Source organism: Gorilla gorilla, chromosome 15, assembly GCF_029281585.2.
Source record: "Gorilla gorilla gorilla isolate KB3781 chromosome 15, NHGRI_mGorGor1-v2.1_pri, whole genome shotgun sequence".
In the NCBI taxonomy this organism is placed as follows: domain Eukaryota; kingdom Metazoa; phylum Chordata; class Mammalia; order Primates; family Hominidae; genus Gorilla; species Gorilla gorilla.
In genome coordinates, this window is record NC_073239.2 from 92,845,538 (window position 1) to 92,859,869 (window position 14,332).

At 43.7% G+C, this 14,332-nt stretch overlaps 1 protein-coding gene across 1 annotated transcript in view; it reads left to right on the forward strand.

Annotated features, from left to right (window-relative positions):
• IFT43 (intraflagellar transport 43) overlaps positions 1-14,332 on the forward strand; it is a 99,688-nt gene continuing 85,356 nt past the window's right edge. The window contains exons 1-2 of the mRNA XM_004055479.4: positions 1-118; positions 3,157-3,249. Coding sequence (XP_004055527.2) covers positions 65-118; positions 3,157-3,249 — 147 coding nt within the window. The 5' untranslated portion in view covers positions 1-64. The remainder of the gene's footprint in view (positions 119-3,156; positions 3,250-14,332) is intronic.

Sequence of the window (14,332 nt, forward strand, 5' to 3'; positions counted from 1 at the left end):
GCTGTTAGCAGGGACGCGGCTGGGCCAGTCGGTTTCCAGGAAGTGACGTCAGGCGGCCGCGGAGATGGAGGATTTGCTCGACTTGGACGAGGAGCTGCGCTACAGCCTGGCTACCTCCGTGAGGACCAATGCGGGGGCCTTGGGGGCCAGGATTTGGCGGGTGGGGAGGAGCGACCCCGCCGGCCCCGACTTCTCTGAGGCGACTCAGGGCGGCAGGCCTCGAGCCGCGCCGGGTGAGGCCCAGAAGGAGGCAGCCTCACCGCCCCGCCCCCGGGCCACTGTGGGCTCCGCCGCTGCTGGCCTGGGGTTTGCTTTCTTTAAAATCCTCAGAAAGTAGAAAACACCCTGTCCCCGCCGGCGTCTAGGACCGTGGGAAATTTCCGAGCCTTTCTCCGTTTTCTAGAGCCCCGAGTGAGAACTTCCCCAGAACAGATCAATCACAGGGTGATGGGGGAGCCCCGGCCGGGGTCGCACTCGCTCCCATCCTAGAGTTTTTCCTTTGGGACACCTCATCCCAGAAGTTCCTACAAAAGCCTCACTGTTTTATGCATGGAAGGGAGGCAGGCAGGGACGACCTTTCTTCCCGGTAATCCCCGTGGGGAGGTGGGATTTACCTCAGTTACCTCAGTAGTTGAGGAAACCGAGACCGATTTGTAACGTGAGGGAGTGATTAGGTGCTCAGGCACTGAGGCCAGATGGAGCATAGAGCTGTTGCCTGGGTTCCAAAAAAAAAAAAAACCTAAAAAACGATTTAACCTTTCCGAGCGTTGGTTTCCTTATGCCTAGAATGGAGGTGTTACAGTGAAAAGGAAATGGAACAATACATGGGAAGCGTGTAACTCAGTGCTTGGCATATGTTATCACGGAAGAGGTCAGAAGAGGTTAGCTACTGCTGCCTATGAGGCTGTGGTTTACCCAGCGTTATAGTTCGTAAATAATGGAGCTAGATTCAAGACCCAAGTTCAGTGTTTACCTTCCTCCTTTGTATCCCCTTCAGGCCTTTTTATCTTTAAAACTGGTTAGGATCGCACTTACTAAAAGATTGGGCCCCAGAGCGAGTCTTTAGTTTCTGCTGTGAAATCTCTAAGTGTTTTGAAGGTCACCAGGCCTGCTGATACGTGAATGTTTTTTAGTACCTGGGGATGTGAATGTAGTTATTCATTCATTCAACAAATATTTATTGAGCCCCTACTGTGTATCAGGCAGTGTCCTAGGTGCTGGAGATACAGCAATGAATAAAGCAAAGTTCCTGCCCTCATGTGATTATATTGTAGTGGGAGAAGATGGGTAATAAATAGACTACATTTAACATACACAAAAATCAGGCAGTAAAGAAGTTTTTCTACCCTATGGATCTATACTGGGTCTTCAAAAAGTTTAAGACCTTGAAATACTTAAAAATTATTAGAGAAACCACCTGTGAACAGCATTTAGCGACAAGATCATTGAATTTTTGTTTTAGCACAACCGCCATATGTAGGATGCTGTATTCAGATACTCAGTGCTGTGACAAATGGAAAAGGGCAGCCATGGTGAAGGGATGGAATTGTCTGCCTTGAGAAGAAAATAAGCTGCTTATTATCAGAAAGATTGTTTCCACCATCCCTGAAACCTAAATGACACTACAATTTGAAGTGTCAACACTGCATAAGAGTTTTTACGAGCTCTTCTGTAACCCCTCTCAGTTTAGTGGGGCAGTCAGTCCTTAGAACATCTTAAAACAAGTTTCAGCAGGGTAGAGTGGAAAGCACCCAGGAAACCCAGGATCTGAAGTCAGAAGGCTTTGCTCCTAGGTTTATGTCAGCCACTTCATCACCTTCCTAGGCCTCAGTTTCCTCCTTTGTAAAATGACATCAGTCTCAGTTTCTGTCCATTATTGTGAGAATCAAAGGAAGCCACATTAAATGAGATCTAAAAGTGCTTATATTAATGCTGTTTTTTTTTAAACAAAGTAAAGCAAAAGTATAAATATTTCAGCACCCAAGAGTCTGACTAAATAACGTTCTGTTTATGTGCTGGGAAGCCTTAGAGGCAGAGTCTCCACCGGAGGGCCTTGGGAAACACCTGCAAATGGTTCATTTGATGGCCAAGAATTTTGAAGTGCTCTGATTTCCAAAGATAATGTCTCAAAATTCTTGTACTAGATTTCCCTTAATGTCTGTAAAGGCAAACCCAGTTACTGTATATATCAGAGCAAATGCTAACTGTTTTCCATTTACCGTGGAATTTAGGAATTCTTTCCAAAAGCCTGTTTGATAATGATTTTCATGCCAAGCTGCAGATTTGAAATTAAGCCTTCCTAAAATCCTGCGTAGGAACATGGGAGCATTTACCACCTTCTTCTCTGACCTGTGGCATGAGGTCTCTGCCCATTCTAGAGGAATTTGTAACTGCATTTCTTTGGGTAGAAAATAGAATTTTCTTTTGCCATCTCTATAGCTGTTGAAAGAAAACCTTGTCCAGCCTGGGCAGCACAGGGAGACCTCATATCTACAAAAAAATAAAGTATCCAGATATGGTGGTGTGTACCTGTGGTCCCAGCTACTCAGGAGGGCAAGGTAGGAGGATCACTTGAGCCTAGGGGGTGGAGGCTGCGGTGAGCACTCCAGCCTGGGCAACAGAGTGAGAACCTGTCTTAATTTCCTATTTTCCTATCAAATAGAACTGACCTCAGGTGCTTTGTTTTAAGGGGTTTTAGAGGGTTTTCTAAAAATGTCTAAGTAACTCAAATCCCGTTCTCCACCACATCACATAAATCCAGTCCTTGCTTACCTTCCCAGGATTGTCATCTTTTTTTTGTTTTGTTTTGAGATGGAGTCTTGCTCTGTCACCCAGGCTGGAGTGCAGTGGCACAATTTCGGCTCACTGCAACCTCCGCCTCCCAGGTTCAAGCGATTCTCCTGCATCAGCCTCCCAAATAGCTGGGACTACAGGCGCCCGCCACAACGCCAGGCTAATCTTTTGTGTTTTTAGTAGAGACGGGGTTTCACCGTGTTAGCCAGGATGGTCTGGATCTCCTGACCTTGTGATCTGCCTGCCTCGTCCTCCCAAAGTGCTGGGATTGCAGCTGTGAGCCACTGCGCCCGGCTGGATTGTCATCTCAGTAGTGGCCCAAATGACATTTGGGTCAGCAGTGCCTTCTGTTTCTCCTTACAGAGGGCCAAGATGGGTCGCCGAGCTCAACAGGAGTCAGCGCAGGCCGAGAATCACCTCAATGGCAAGAATTCCTCTTTGACTCTGACTGGAAAGGTGGGTGCTAAAAAAAAAGAAAATCTGAAGAAATACTGTTTAAGAGTTAGTGATTCCTTAATGACCAAGGATTTGGTATTCCATATTTCTTCTCTTGAATGCCAACCCTTTCTCCCGTCTTGATTTGGGAATTCCCTTCCTTGGCATTTGTCCTTGTAGCAGGAAATGAAAGAACTTTTTTTCCTTGATGCCAGACTAGTTTCTGTGCATTTCCTTATATTCTTAATGTAGAACTTTTTATGTTAGCTGAAGCAAGGGACTGGGAAGTTTCAAAATCCAGTAGGATTCCAGGTTTTTATTTCCGCTGAATAAATGCCAGTGAGGCAGACTGGTGACGTAAGGTTGGATTACACAATTGGACATTGCTCTCGGTGGTGACCTGCGCTTTCTACAGTCTTCCGGCAGGAAGCAGATCATTTACTGGCCTTACTTTCCTGGAAACTTTTCCGAGTAGCCTGGAATTATGGGAAATGATCCAGCTTCTTTGTGGAGGGTGGGTAATTCTGATGAGCAATACTTTTTCCTGCCAGGGCACTACTTTTGGCAGCTTACTCAGAGCCCCTTTTTACCTTCCTCTGTCCATTTGAAAAAACTTTGCAAAAGTCAGCCTCAGGGTCATCCTCTGCCAGAAGTTAGCTCTTCTCTAACCTCTCCAGGCTGACTTAGCAGTCCTTCCTCTCACTTCCCATAGTACCTATTGTGAACATATGCCATTATATGTGAATTGTCTTTTTACATGTCTGTCTCCCCCACCGGACAGTGAGTTCCCAGACAGCAGGAAACCTGGCTTCTAGCTTGCTGGCCCATAGTAGGTTTGCAACAGATGAAGAGACCCATGCTGAGAAGCCTAATGGGTCAGGCAGGTGCATGAGCAAATGAACCGGGTACCTGACATGGACACACTTCACTTACATATCACATAGGTAGGAATATTCTTCATTTTCGTAGGAAATGCATTCTCCACCACTTTCTTAAGCTCTCCACATGGCCTTGCCCATTTATCTTTCATTTTCTCCTTTTAGAAGTGTGGGTATGGAGAATCATTACTTTAAGATAACATCTGTGCTGGCCTAGAAAAACTAGCAGCTGACCCCTTGGCATCATTGCCTGGAAGAAACTAGGGGAGTGAGTTAGGGCAGGGGGACTGGGAACTGGAGGCCACATGCCCCCTCTAAAGGGACAACCACTACTTAGCCAAAGCTGGTTGATGCTGTCGAGAATACAGGCCCAGTATTGCCAGATATGATTCTTCAAGAGATGCTGGCAGTCTAAAATTTTATGTGAAAGCAACACATTTTTAGAGGTTAGCAACTGATTAAGAAAACCTAATCACCATATGGACTGGATATTAAATCATCATATGGGCTGGATTTGGTCCAAGGATTGTCAGTTTGTAACTGTGGCCGTGGCACCTCCATTATGATACTTATTACATTGTATTCTAATTGTTTACATATCTGGTTCTCTCATAAGATATGAGCATCTGGAAGGCAGAGGTTGTGTCTTATCATCGTACCCTATTATCTGTCACAGTGCCTGGCAGAATAGGCCTGCAATTGTTATTGCGCAGGATGAGGTGGGGTCAAGTACATAGTATGTGATGTACTTACACATTAGAAGCTATGTAGAAGTGTTATGGGGCCTGGGGCAGGGAGGTTGGGAGGTGAGGATAGTGGAGCATTGGAGGCACGGTTAGGAGAGGTGATATAAAGTAGGAATTTGGTGAAAGAAGATATACCAGACCCAACCCTGGATCTCAGGGAGCTTGAACTGCAGTGGTGTATGTATTTAAAGAGAAAACGCGGAAGCAAATGACTGAGCTGATGGAAGCCAATTCTTGGCCTCTGGCACTTTACACTGTTCCACATGGGTCCAGGAGGATTAATTCCAACACCAGATCATTGATTCATTTACTCAACAACTATTTATTGAAGCACACAGTAAGTGCCAGGCACCATTTTGCAGGGTTGGCATATTTCAGTGAACAAAAGAGACAAGATCTCTTGCCATAATGGAATTTACATTCTCGTGATCACTGGCACCCAGGAAGAATAATTAAAAGTCTACTTAAGGCTAGGCACAGTGGCTGATGCTTGTAACACCTGTAACCCCAGCACTTTGGGAAGCCAAGGCAGGAGGAATGTTTGAACCTAGGAGTTCACAACCAGCCTGGGCAACCTTGTCTTTGCAAAAAATTTAAAAATTAGCTGGGTTTGGGTGGCATGTGCCTATAGTCCCAGCTACTTGGGAGGCTGAGGCAGGAAAATTGCTTGAACCCGGGAGGCGGAGGTTGCAGTGAGCTGAGATCTTGCCATTGCACTCCAGCCTGGGCAACAAGAGTGATATATACATAAATATATAATTAACAATAAGAGTATATATTATATATATATAAATATTAACAAGAGTGTGTGTGTATATTAACAAGAGTGTGTGTGTGTGTGTGTATATATATATATTTTTAAGTCTACTTAGTTGTGTAGGAGGTTATAGCCACCTATGGTAGTTAGGTGAATGAACCTGTGATGACCTGATTAGGCCTTGAAGCCTTATTTGACCCCCATACCAAATCAGCTCCTAGGCTGGGGTCAGTGGGCCCTGCTTGCCTACCATCCACTTCCCTTGGCTCCCATGTGAGAATCATTGCTGTGAGAATATAACTCCATAGTCACAGAGTGTGATGAATCCTTTCAGGGTTTCAGCCATTCAGTAATACCTACTTATTTCGAGGTTTACCTTTTTTTAACTCTGTGCATTACCATTTTTGTGGGAGAACATGATGAAAAGTCATTCTGCTCTTCACCCAACTGTTGCCTCTGAAAGCAAGATGCCAGTTAGGATTCCAGGATCCCTTTCTCCCTGGGCTAATTGAGGTTTAAACAGTGTGGGCAGCCTCCCACGGGGCCAGATGCTCACTGTGCTGTGTGGGACTTTTTGGCTGTTTCTTTCTAAAATTAGATCCCAAGACTTGTGTGTGTGCCCATTTACATTCCAATTCTATTACTTGATATATTTATTTTTGTCCTCTTGCTGACTGTATTCTAGGATGAAGATATCCATGCAAACGTAAATATGGTACCTGGGAGCTGTCAGACATGCTGGAGTTACTTTAGACTTAAGTGGAAATTAGTTCAAACACATGGTTATTTTAAAGCGAGGTAGTAGAGTTGGGAGCTCTGGTGAAGGAAGCAGAAAGAACACAGGGCTTTGCACCAGAGGACTGGGTGCTAATTGCCTGGATTGTGAGTAAGTCCACCAATCTCTCTAATTCTCCATTTCATTATCTGTCAAATAGTGATAGTAATACCACCAGGTTGATATGGGGGCAAGTGAGATACGCATTGAGAAGCTTTTTAATAAACTGAAAAGCACTGTGCAAGCATTCATTCAATAAATTAGTGAATAAAGGCATATTGGGACAGCACTTTGCTGCTTTTATTAAAGGGCACCGAAGAAAGAGCATGCCAGCCAGAGTCTCTTAGAACTGATTTGGAAGTCTATTCACAGGCTACTACTCATTTATCCATAGGTTGGGTAGTAGTTATCCAGAGCAGAGGGTTTTTTTGTTTGTTTTTGTTTTGAGGCAGGGTCTTGCTCTGTCTCCCAGGCTGGAATGCAGTGGCATGATAATGGCTCACTGCAGCCTTGAACTCCCGGGCTCAAGCGATCCTCCAGTCACAGTCTCCTGAGTAGCTGGGACCACAGGCATGCACCACCACACCTGGCTGATTTTTTTTTGTAGAGACGAAGACTTGTTATGTTGCCCAGGCTGGTATCAAACTCCTGGCCTCAATCGATCCTCCTGCCTTGGCTTCCCAAAGTGCTGGGATTACAGGTGTGAGCCACCACACCCAACCTGGAGAAAAGTTTTTTTGCTTTCTAGTTGCAGCAGGCGTTTCTTAAGAGTCTGTAAAAGCACAGGCCTAGGAGTCATACCAGCCTGGGCTGAAATCCTGGCCCTGTCATACATTAGCTTCTGTGATACTGAGTTAATCTTGCTAAGCCTCATTTTCCTATTATTCCTGTTTTGGTGAAACAGGGATAATAATATTCCATACTTCATAGGATAGCTGGAAAGACAAAGTGATGTAACCCTTAACTCAGTCTGACACACACATGCTCAGTATGTTGCCAACCATTATTATTTCTCTAGAACTTGGGCATTCTTTTTATTCCACCTTAACCTCTACTGAGGTTGAAAGCTGGTGGCCTTCAGGCTGAATTTGGCCTATAGTCATGTTTTCTTTGATCCATACAGGGTTAAGAATTTTTAAATTTGGTTCACATTTATAAATCAGGAAATGTAATATGGAAATTCAGATTTGGGGCTTCTCTTTAAAATCAGAAGCCCTGGCACAGTGAGAATGCTGGGTTGACATTCCCACATGGCGGCAATTGGCTGGAGCTGCAGCTGCTGATAGCTTACATGCATCCATCCCTCTCAAGTTAACTGCTTAGTACTTTGATACACCTGGTCAGATTTACTCACATTTGATCTGCCTGGTTCCCATTTCCGTCTGAATTTAAAACTCCTGTCTTTTAGGATGGATTGATTTTTCAAGTGGCCTCCTCTATCTATCAGTATTGAATCTGGCTGCCTACAACAGAAACAACTTCAGTACTTGAATCAAACAGGAGCAATTTTTCTTTCACATAGCAAAGAGTCCAGTGGAGGGCAGAGCAGAGTGGGTGCAGTCACTGGAGCATGTCCTGCATTACTCTAGCTCCTTCCAGCTTCCTGCTCTGCTATCTGGAGCCTGTGACTTTTGTTCTCGTGGTTGCAAGATGGCTGGTCATTCTCCTGGGATCAGATATGCATTCTAGGTGGGAAGAGAGGGAATTGTTGAAGAGTTCAAGGTGCATGCCAGTAAGAAGGGTGTACCCCTTCTTATCAGGAAAACAGTAGCCAGAGACCTCACTAAGGAGAGCTCTAGTTTCATTTCATTGGTCAGAACTGGATCTTACAGCCACACTCAGTTTCAGGGGAGTTTTTAATGGGCACATTACCACACCATAGCATCGGGGTTTCTTGGTAAGGGAGGTGAGGAGAATGGCTCTTGAGTAGGCAGTTCAAAAATGACATGTCAATTTAAAACAAATAGAAATTATAGAAAGCCCTTTTTTTTTTGTAGCCCTGGGTATGAAGAGAAAATTATTTTAGCTTAAAAAAAATTTACATTCTTCTCCAGTTTTTATTTTGGAGTTGAGTGAAAAAAAATGGTATGCCCTAAGTTCCAGGATATCTGATTGAGTGGCCTCTTCTTGATCTTTTCCTTCTGATTGTCTCCATAACCACTTAGGACGTGGTGCCAGTAGGATGCCTGTGGTTTGGTCCAGGTAATTAAACTCTTCTTCCTGCTCTGAGAGAAGAGGAAAAGTCTCTTTATTTGCTTGGTCATTCGATACATTTCAAATCACTTAACTGTCTAATTTTAAAATTTACCAGAAAGATGAACTCTTTGTGTGATTTTACTAGTTTGGAGTAGATTGGAGTTGTGTCTACTTTTTTAGGGTTGTTGTGAAGATCAAATGAGGTAATGCATGTAAAGTGCTTAGGACAGTATCCGGCACACAGAAACCCAAGGAGAAATGGTAAGTACTAAGAAAGCTTATGACTACATTTTTTGGGTGGGGTGGGGTGCACCTGTTGCAAATCAGGCTTGGATCACTAGAAGCATGGTTCAGCCAGCGGTTCAGGTTGGAATTCTAGGTATTGAGGATTTTGCTGGAAGATAGTTCTATGATGAGTGTCTACATGTCTGTGATGTATAGCTTTCTCTAGGGAGGATGGGTCTGAGAGTTAAACCAGATTTCTCTGCTTGAGCCTTGACCTTCTATTGATTCAAATGATTGTGCCCTCACAGAACTCTTTTAAGGACAGACCCAGACGCTTTCTACCGAAAAGTTACCTTCTACTGAGTTTGGGCAAAAGTAATCTTTGGCAAAACCTCTCCAGGGCTAGCTCATCTTTTGGATGAGCGTTTCTTGCTGGGATCTAGACCTGTTTTTGGCTTAGCTTTTATTTTGCAGATTGTCCTTTTAATAATCATCATCATAGCTTACATTGCAACAGTTGCTAGCTATCTGTTCAGTACATGCAGTGTCCTAGTTCAGCCTTGTGGTAGCTCTTGAAGTAGGTACTCTTATCATGTTGTACGTGTGAGGACATGGAGACTTTAAGAGTCTGGGTAACTTGTCAGAAGCATTCAGCTAATCTGTGACTCTAGTTGAGTCTTTCTGACTCAAGTGCCTAACCTCTCCTACCTGCTAGATGGGAAGAAGCACAGACCTTCCAGTAGAGAAGAGGATTTTGGAAAGGGCGGAGACACTTAGGGTCATTCCCTTGGGGTCCTTTTGGAATGGGAGTAAGTTCTCACTTGATCACCCTTATTCGTTCAGTGGTCTAGAGAAGTGTTGGAGTCACAGCTGTTCCCTTTCTCTCCCCCCATCCTCTTGGTGTTCCTCCGAGGACGCAGAACTGAAAGTTAGCCAGATTCCCTCGCAGGAATCTGAGAAATGCTGCTGGGCTCATGTTCCCAAATTAGGCCAATTTCCTCATCCCCCAGCAGCCTTACTCGGCCGGAGCTCCCTTGGCACTTTGCATTACGTCTCTCGCCCTCCCCCTGTCCCCTTACTGGTCTGCCAGCCAGGCAGTTATTTTCAGCCCAATAGGGTTATCTGCTGACCCTTTTTGGTGACATTTTTCTTCTTTCTCACAAAAATAACTCTCCTGATTGGTCACATTTTCCAGCGTTTTTCATAGCCACTCTCCAATCGGCTGGATTGAATGATGCTTCTGATAACGTTGCCGAAGAGGGATGCAGGGAATTTGATATGGAGTTGTTCATAAGGAATGTGTTTTCCACACTTTATATTTATGTCATGCTTGGCATGCTTTGGTTGTGAACTCTCCCTTGGAGTGTGCAGATGTGCATCGCTGACCCATCCCTGGGGCCGGCCGCTGTGTGGGAGGGAATGTCATCTCAGGGTAGAGCCTGCAATTGGAAATCAGCATCTTGAGATTCTCCGCCAGCACTGGCTCTGGCTTTGTCAAAGGCTCTTCAAGTGCCCCAGGAAAACATGCTTTCTTGCTGGCTTCTGTGAGACCCAGAGTGCAAGTTGGTGCTCAAAGAGCACTTTAAGATTCTCCTTCTCACCTATGGGGAGGGTTAAGTGAGAAATATGTGTCAAGAGCTTAGCCCAGTGCACTGTGAGTCCTCTCTTGTGATTTTCTATGTAATCTGAGAAGTAGAAAAGATGATCGTTTTGTCTTTAATCTCAGCTCTGCCAGTTGCTAGGTGTATATCCCGGGTGTGTTACTTAACTACTGTAAGCCAGTTTCCTCATCTGTTGAATGGAGATGATAGTAGTATCTATCTCATTGGGTTGTTGGAGGGTTAAATAAAATATATAAAGCTCTTAGAGCAGTGCCCAACACCTGCTAACTATTATTGTCCTTATCTGTATCAAACGAGAATTAGAATGTATTATCAATTTATCCTAAACATCAGTTCTGTCCAAGATACAGAGATATTCATATTTCATAGACTAACAACTGGCCCTTATGGCAAAGAAACATTTGGGTGAGGAATCCTTTCAGTAAGAATTCTTTGTGCCACTTGAGACCCATTTTATTTGTCTCTTGTAGTAGCATTTCTGCCTATGCCATTGGCCAGTTGTTTGCCAACACCTTTCTGTCAACAAAATGCAAGTCTCTGTCTGAAGGTCGACATTCTTTCCAAAGAATAATCCTTAATTGCCGACTTATATCATTTTGTTGTTCTGGGGGCAGATGAGTAGAAAATGAAGAGGGCAGGAGTGACCTTGGTGACCTCAGTTACCTTGGAAAAAAGGAAATATTCATTCATTTATGAAACTTGATTGGGAGCTTTCTGTGTGCCAGGTATTGTGCTTTGAACTTGGAATACAATAATTAACCAGACATGCTCCCTGCCTTCTAGAACTTTGATTTAGGGGCTTGCAGAGAAGTGTCAGGTGGAGGTGATTACAGAATATATGAGAGTAAACACGTTGAGCCCATTTTATTCTCAGGGATATCCAAAAAGGTGGTCCAGGAAGAAATCAGGTTTGAGCTGAGAGACTTGAAGGATGAGTAGAAATTAGCCAAGAGAAGAGGGGGAAGAATATTCCAGGTAGAGGGAAGAGTGTGAGCCAAGTTCTGGAGACAAGAGAGAGAGCATGGCATGGTGGATTTGTTAATGGAGCAGTTGACCATACAGGTGATAGAGGGGTGGTCGTAAGTGACTTTGTATTTGAAACCAGCCCCTTTGGTCTTCCTTGATAAGTGGACCAAGTGTTTGAAAACCAGCCCCTTTGCCTTTTCACAAATGACCTATATGAGGTCAACATTTCTAATATGACACTGAAATAATTGGTAATGTTATGAGAACTAAACAGTGAGCTTTCAGTATTTTTAGCCTTGTCTTTTATTGCTGCATCTTCAGTGCAACCACTGTACCTTCCTCTATGCATTTGTGTTTGCTGGTCAAGAAAAATCTCCGAGGTATGCTCAAGGATTTCAGATTCTATTGCAATGTTGGAATTTGGTTTGACTCCTTTTTGGAGTAAATAGACCACTGGCTGTGTTCAGAAATCTTTTTTTGGTATGTGAAACTTTTCATGGGAATGATACCTTTGTTGTAATGAGAAGTGACTTCTATTTAGGCAAAGTGACCAGAGCAGAGACTTGTCAGGATCTACGGCTGTGAATAGAATTCTATTAGAAAATAAAAGTGTTTGTTTGGGGTTGGGGGTTGGGGGGAAATTAGAGAAATGATTTGAGCTACTATTATCCCACCTGGGCTTCAGTAGTTGCCTCATAACTGGTCCCTCCTCTTATATTCCCACTGTCCTGCAGTTTAGCTAGAGTGGTATTGTAAAAATGTGTATCAGTCATTTCACGGTCAAACCCTTTAATGGATACTCATTGCACTTAAGATAAAAAAACAAAACAAAACACAACAAAACCCAAATCCTTAACTTAGTCCTGTGTCATCTGGGTCTTCTCTGCCTGGCCAGCCTCATTTCACACCTGTCAGCTATTGTAGTTGATTTAAGTGCGGTCCCTTTATTATATGCGCTCGTTTCTTTTTTCACATTTTCCTTATCACTTCAATCACAGTTTGTAATCATATGTTTGTGTCCTTATTTAGTTTCATCTCTCTGACCAATTGCAAGCTGCAGAAATGGCTCTTCTCCTCCCTGGAGACTGGCACTTTGTAGGTCCTCAGTAAGTGTTGGTTAAATGAATCCTCAGGTGTGAGGAGTCGGGGATGATGTATTCAACCTGCAGGAAATGCCCAAGAGGCTTTGATGCATGGGACTTGTGTATACCAGGCTGTGGGCTGGAGCTGGAGATTTGGAAGTTCTTAGCATTGAGGTGCTAAATGGAAGCCCAACACTCTAAGAGAGGGTTTTAGAGTAAGAGGAGAGGGCTTCTGACGGAAGTGGAGGAACAGACAGAAGCTGAGGACCACTCGTGTTTAGGAAACACACAGCCAAAAAATAGCTTACCAAAAGAAATTGAGGAGTGGTGGCCAGAGAGGAGAGGAGAAACCAAGCACCTATGGTGTCCAGAAGCCAAGATAAGTGAGAGTGTCATGATGGACTGAGGGGTCAGCAGTGTTTGATGCTGCCGAGAGGGTCCAGGAAGGGAAGGCCTGAGCAGGTCCTATTGGATTTAGCAGTAGGGGTCCCTGCAATTTCAGGGAGCAGTCAGAGAGGGGGCCATGTGTGCCTGGCACAGTACACACTGAGTGAGGTCTCAGTAAATCCTTGTTGAAAGAATTCAGTAACTAGGCTATGACATGTACTCTGGGGCTCAAGCAATCCTCCCCCTCGGCCTGCCGAGTAACTGGAACTATAGGCATGCACCACCACGCCAAGCTAATTTATTTTTATTTTTTGTAGAGACAAGGTCATGCTGTGTTGCTCAGGATGACCTTGAACTCCTGGCTTCAGGCAGTCCTCCCACCTTGGCCTCCCAAAGCTCTAGGATTATAGGCGTGAGCCACTATGCTTAGTTCCGACATCTCTTTATTTTTCTCTCTCTCTTACTGAGCTTCCTCTGTTTTCTCTCTACTATTTCTCTTTTTCCTGCATCTCTTTTTGTCCTCTTAACCAGTGATAACAAAGAACTCCAACCCCCATACTCCATTTTGCTTTGCCCATTCATTCATTTATATATATATAATATTCATTTATATATATATTCATTTTATATATATATACACATATATATATATATATACACATATATATATATATACACATATATATATATATATATACACATATATATATATATATATATGTATATATATATATATATATTTTAATTTTTTGTAGAGACACAATCTCACTGTGTTGCCCAGGCTGGTCTCAAACTCCTGGCCTTAAGTGATCCTCCTACCTTGGGCTCCCAAAGTGTTGGGATTACAGGCATGAGCCATCACACCTGGCACATTTATATATATTTTTATATACATATTTATAAGTAGAATTTTATTCATTCATTTACTTATTTATCCTACATTTAATATACACTTTCTGATACAAAATGAACAAGAAAACTTCATATTCTAATTGGGGAACCACACACCTATACCAAAAATTATAATTCTGAAGTACTATCTGAGTTCAGGAACCCAGAAGGATCACCTCACCCTGCCTAGGAGTTAGGGAAGGCTTTCTAAAAGAGGCAGCTCTTGAAGTGGGTTGACATGAATGAGTAGGAATTTGCTAATGAGCAAGGAGGGCAAAAAGCCATTTCTGGCGGCCTGCAAAGCCTGTTCTAAGGCATGCCATTGCACAGGGGCTGGGGGTTTTTAGGGCACGGTAAAACCATTTAATGTATTGGGAACATAGGCCTGGCATTCCAAGTGGAGAAATAAGAGTTTGTTTTCTATGTTGTAGGGAGCCCACAAAGATTTTAAAGCAAAGAATGACATTACCAACTTTGTTTTCTAGAAAGATGAATCTGGCAGCTACACTGGAGGATAGAGTGGGAGAGCTTGTTGGCAGGGAGATCGCTGGGAGGCAGTTGGAGCAGTCCTTCTGAGAG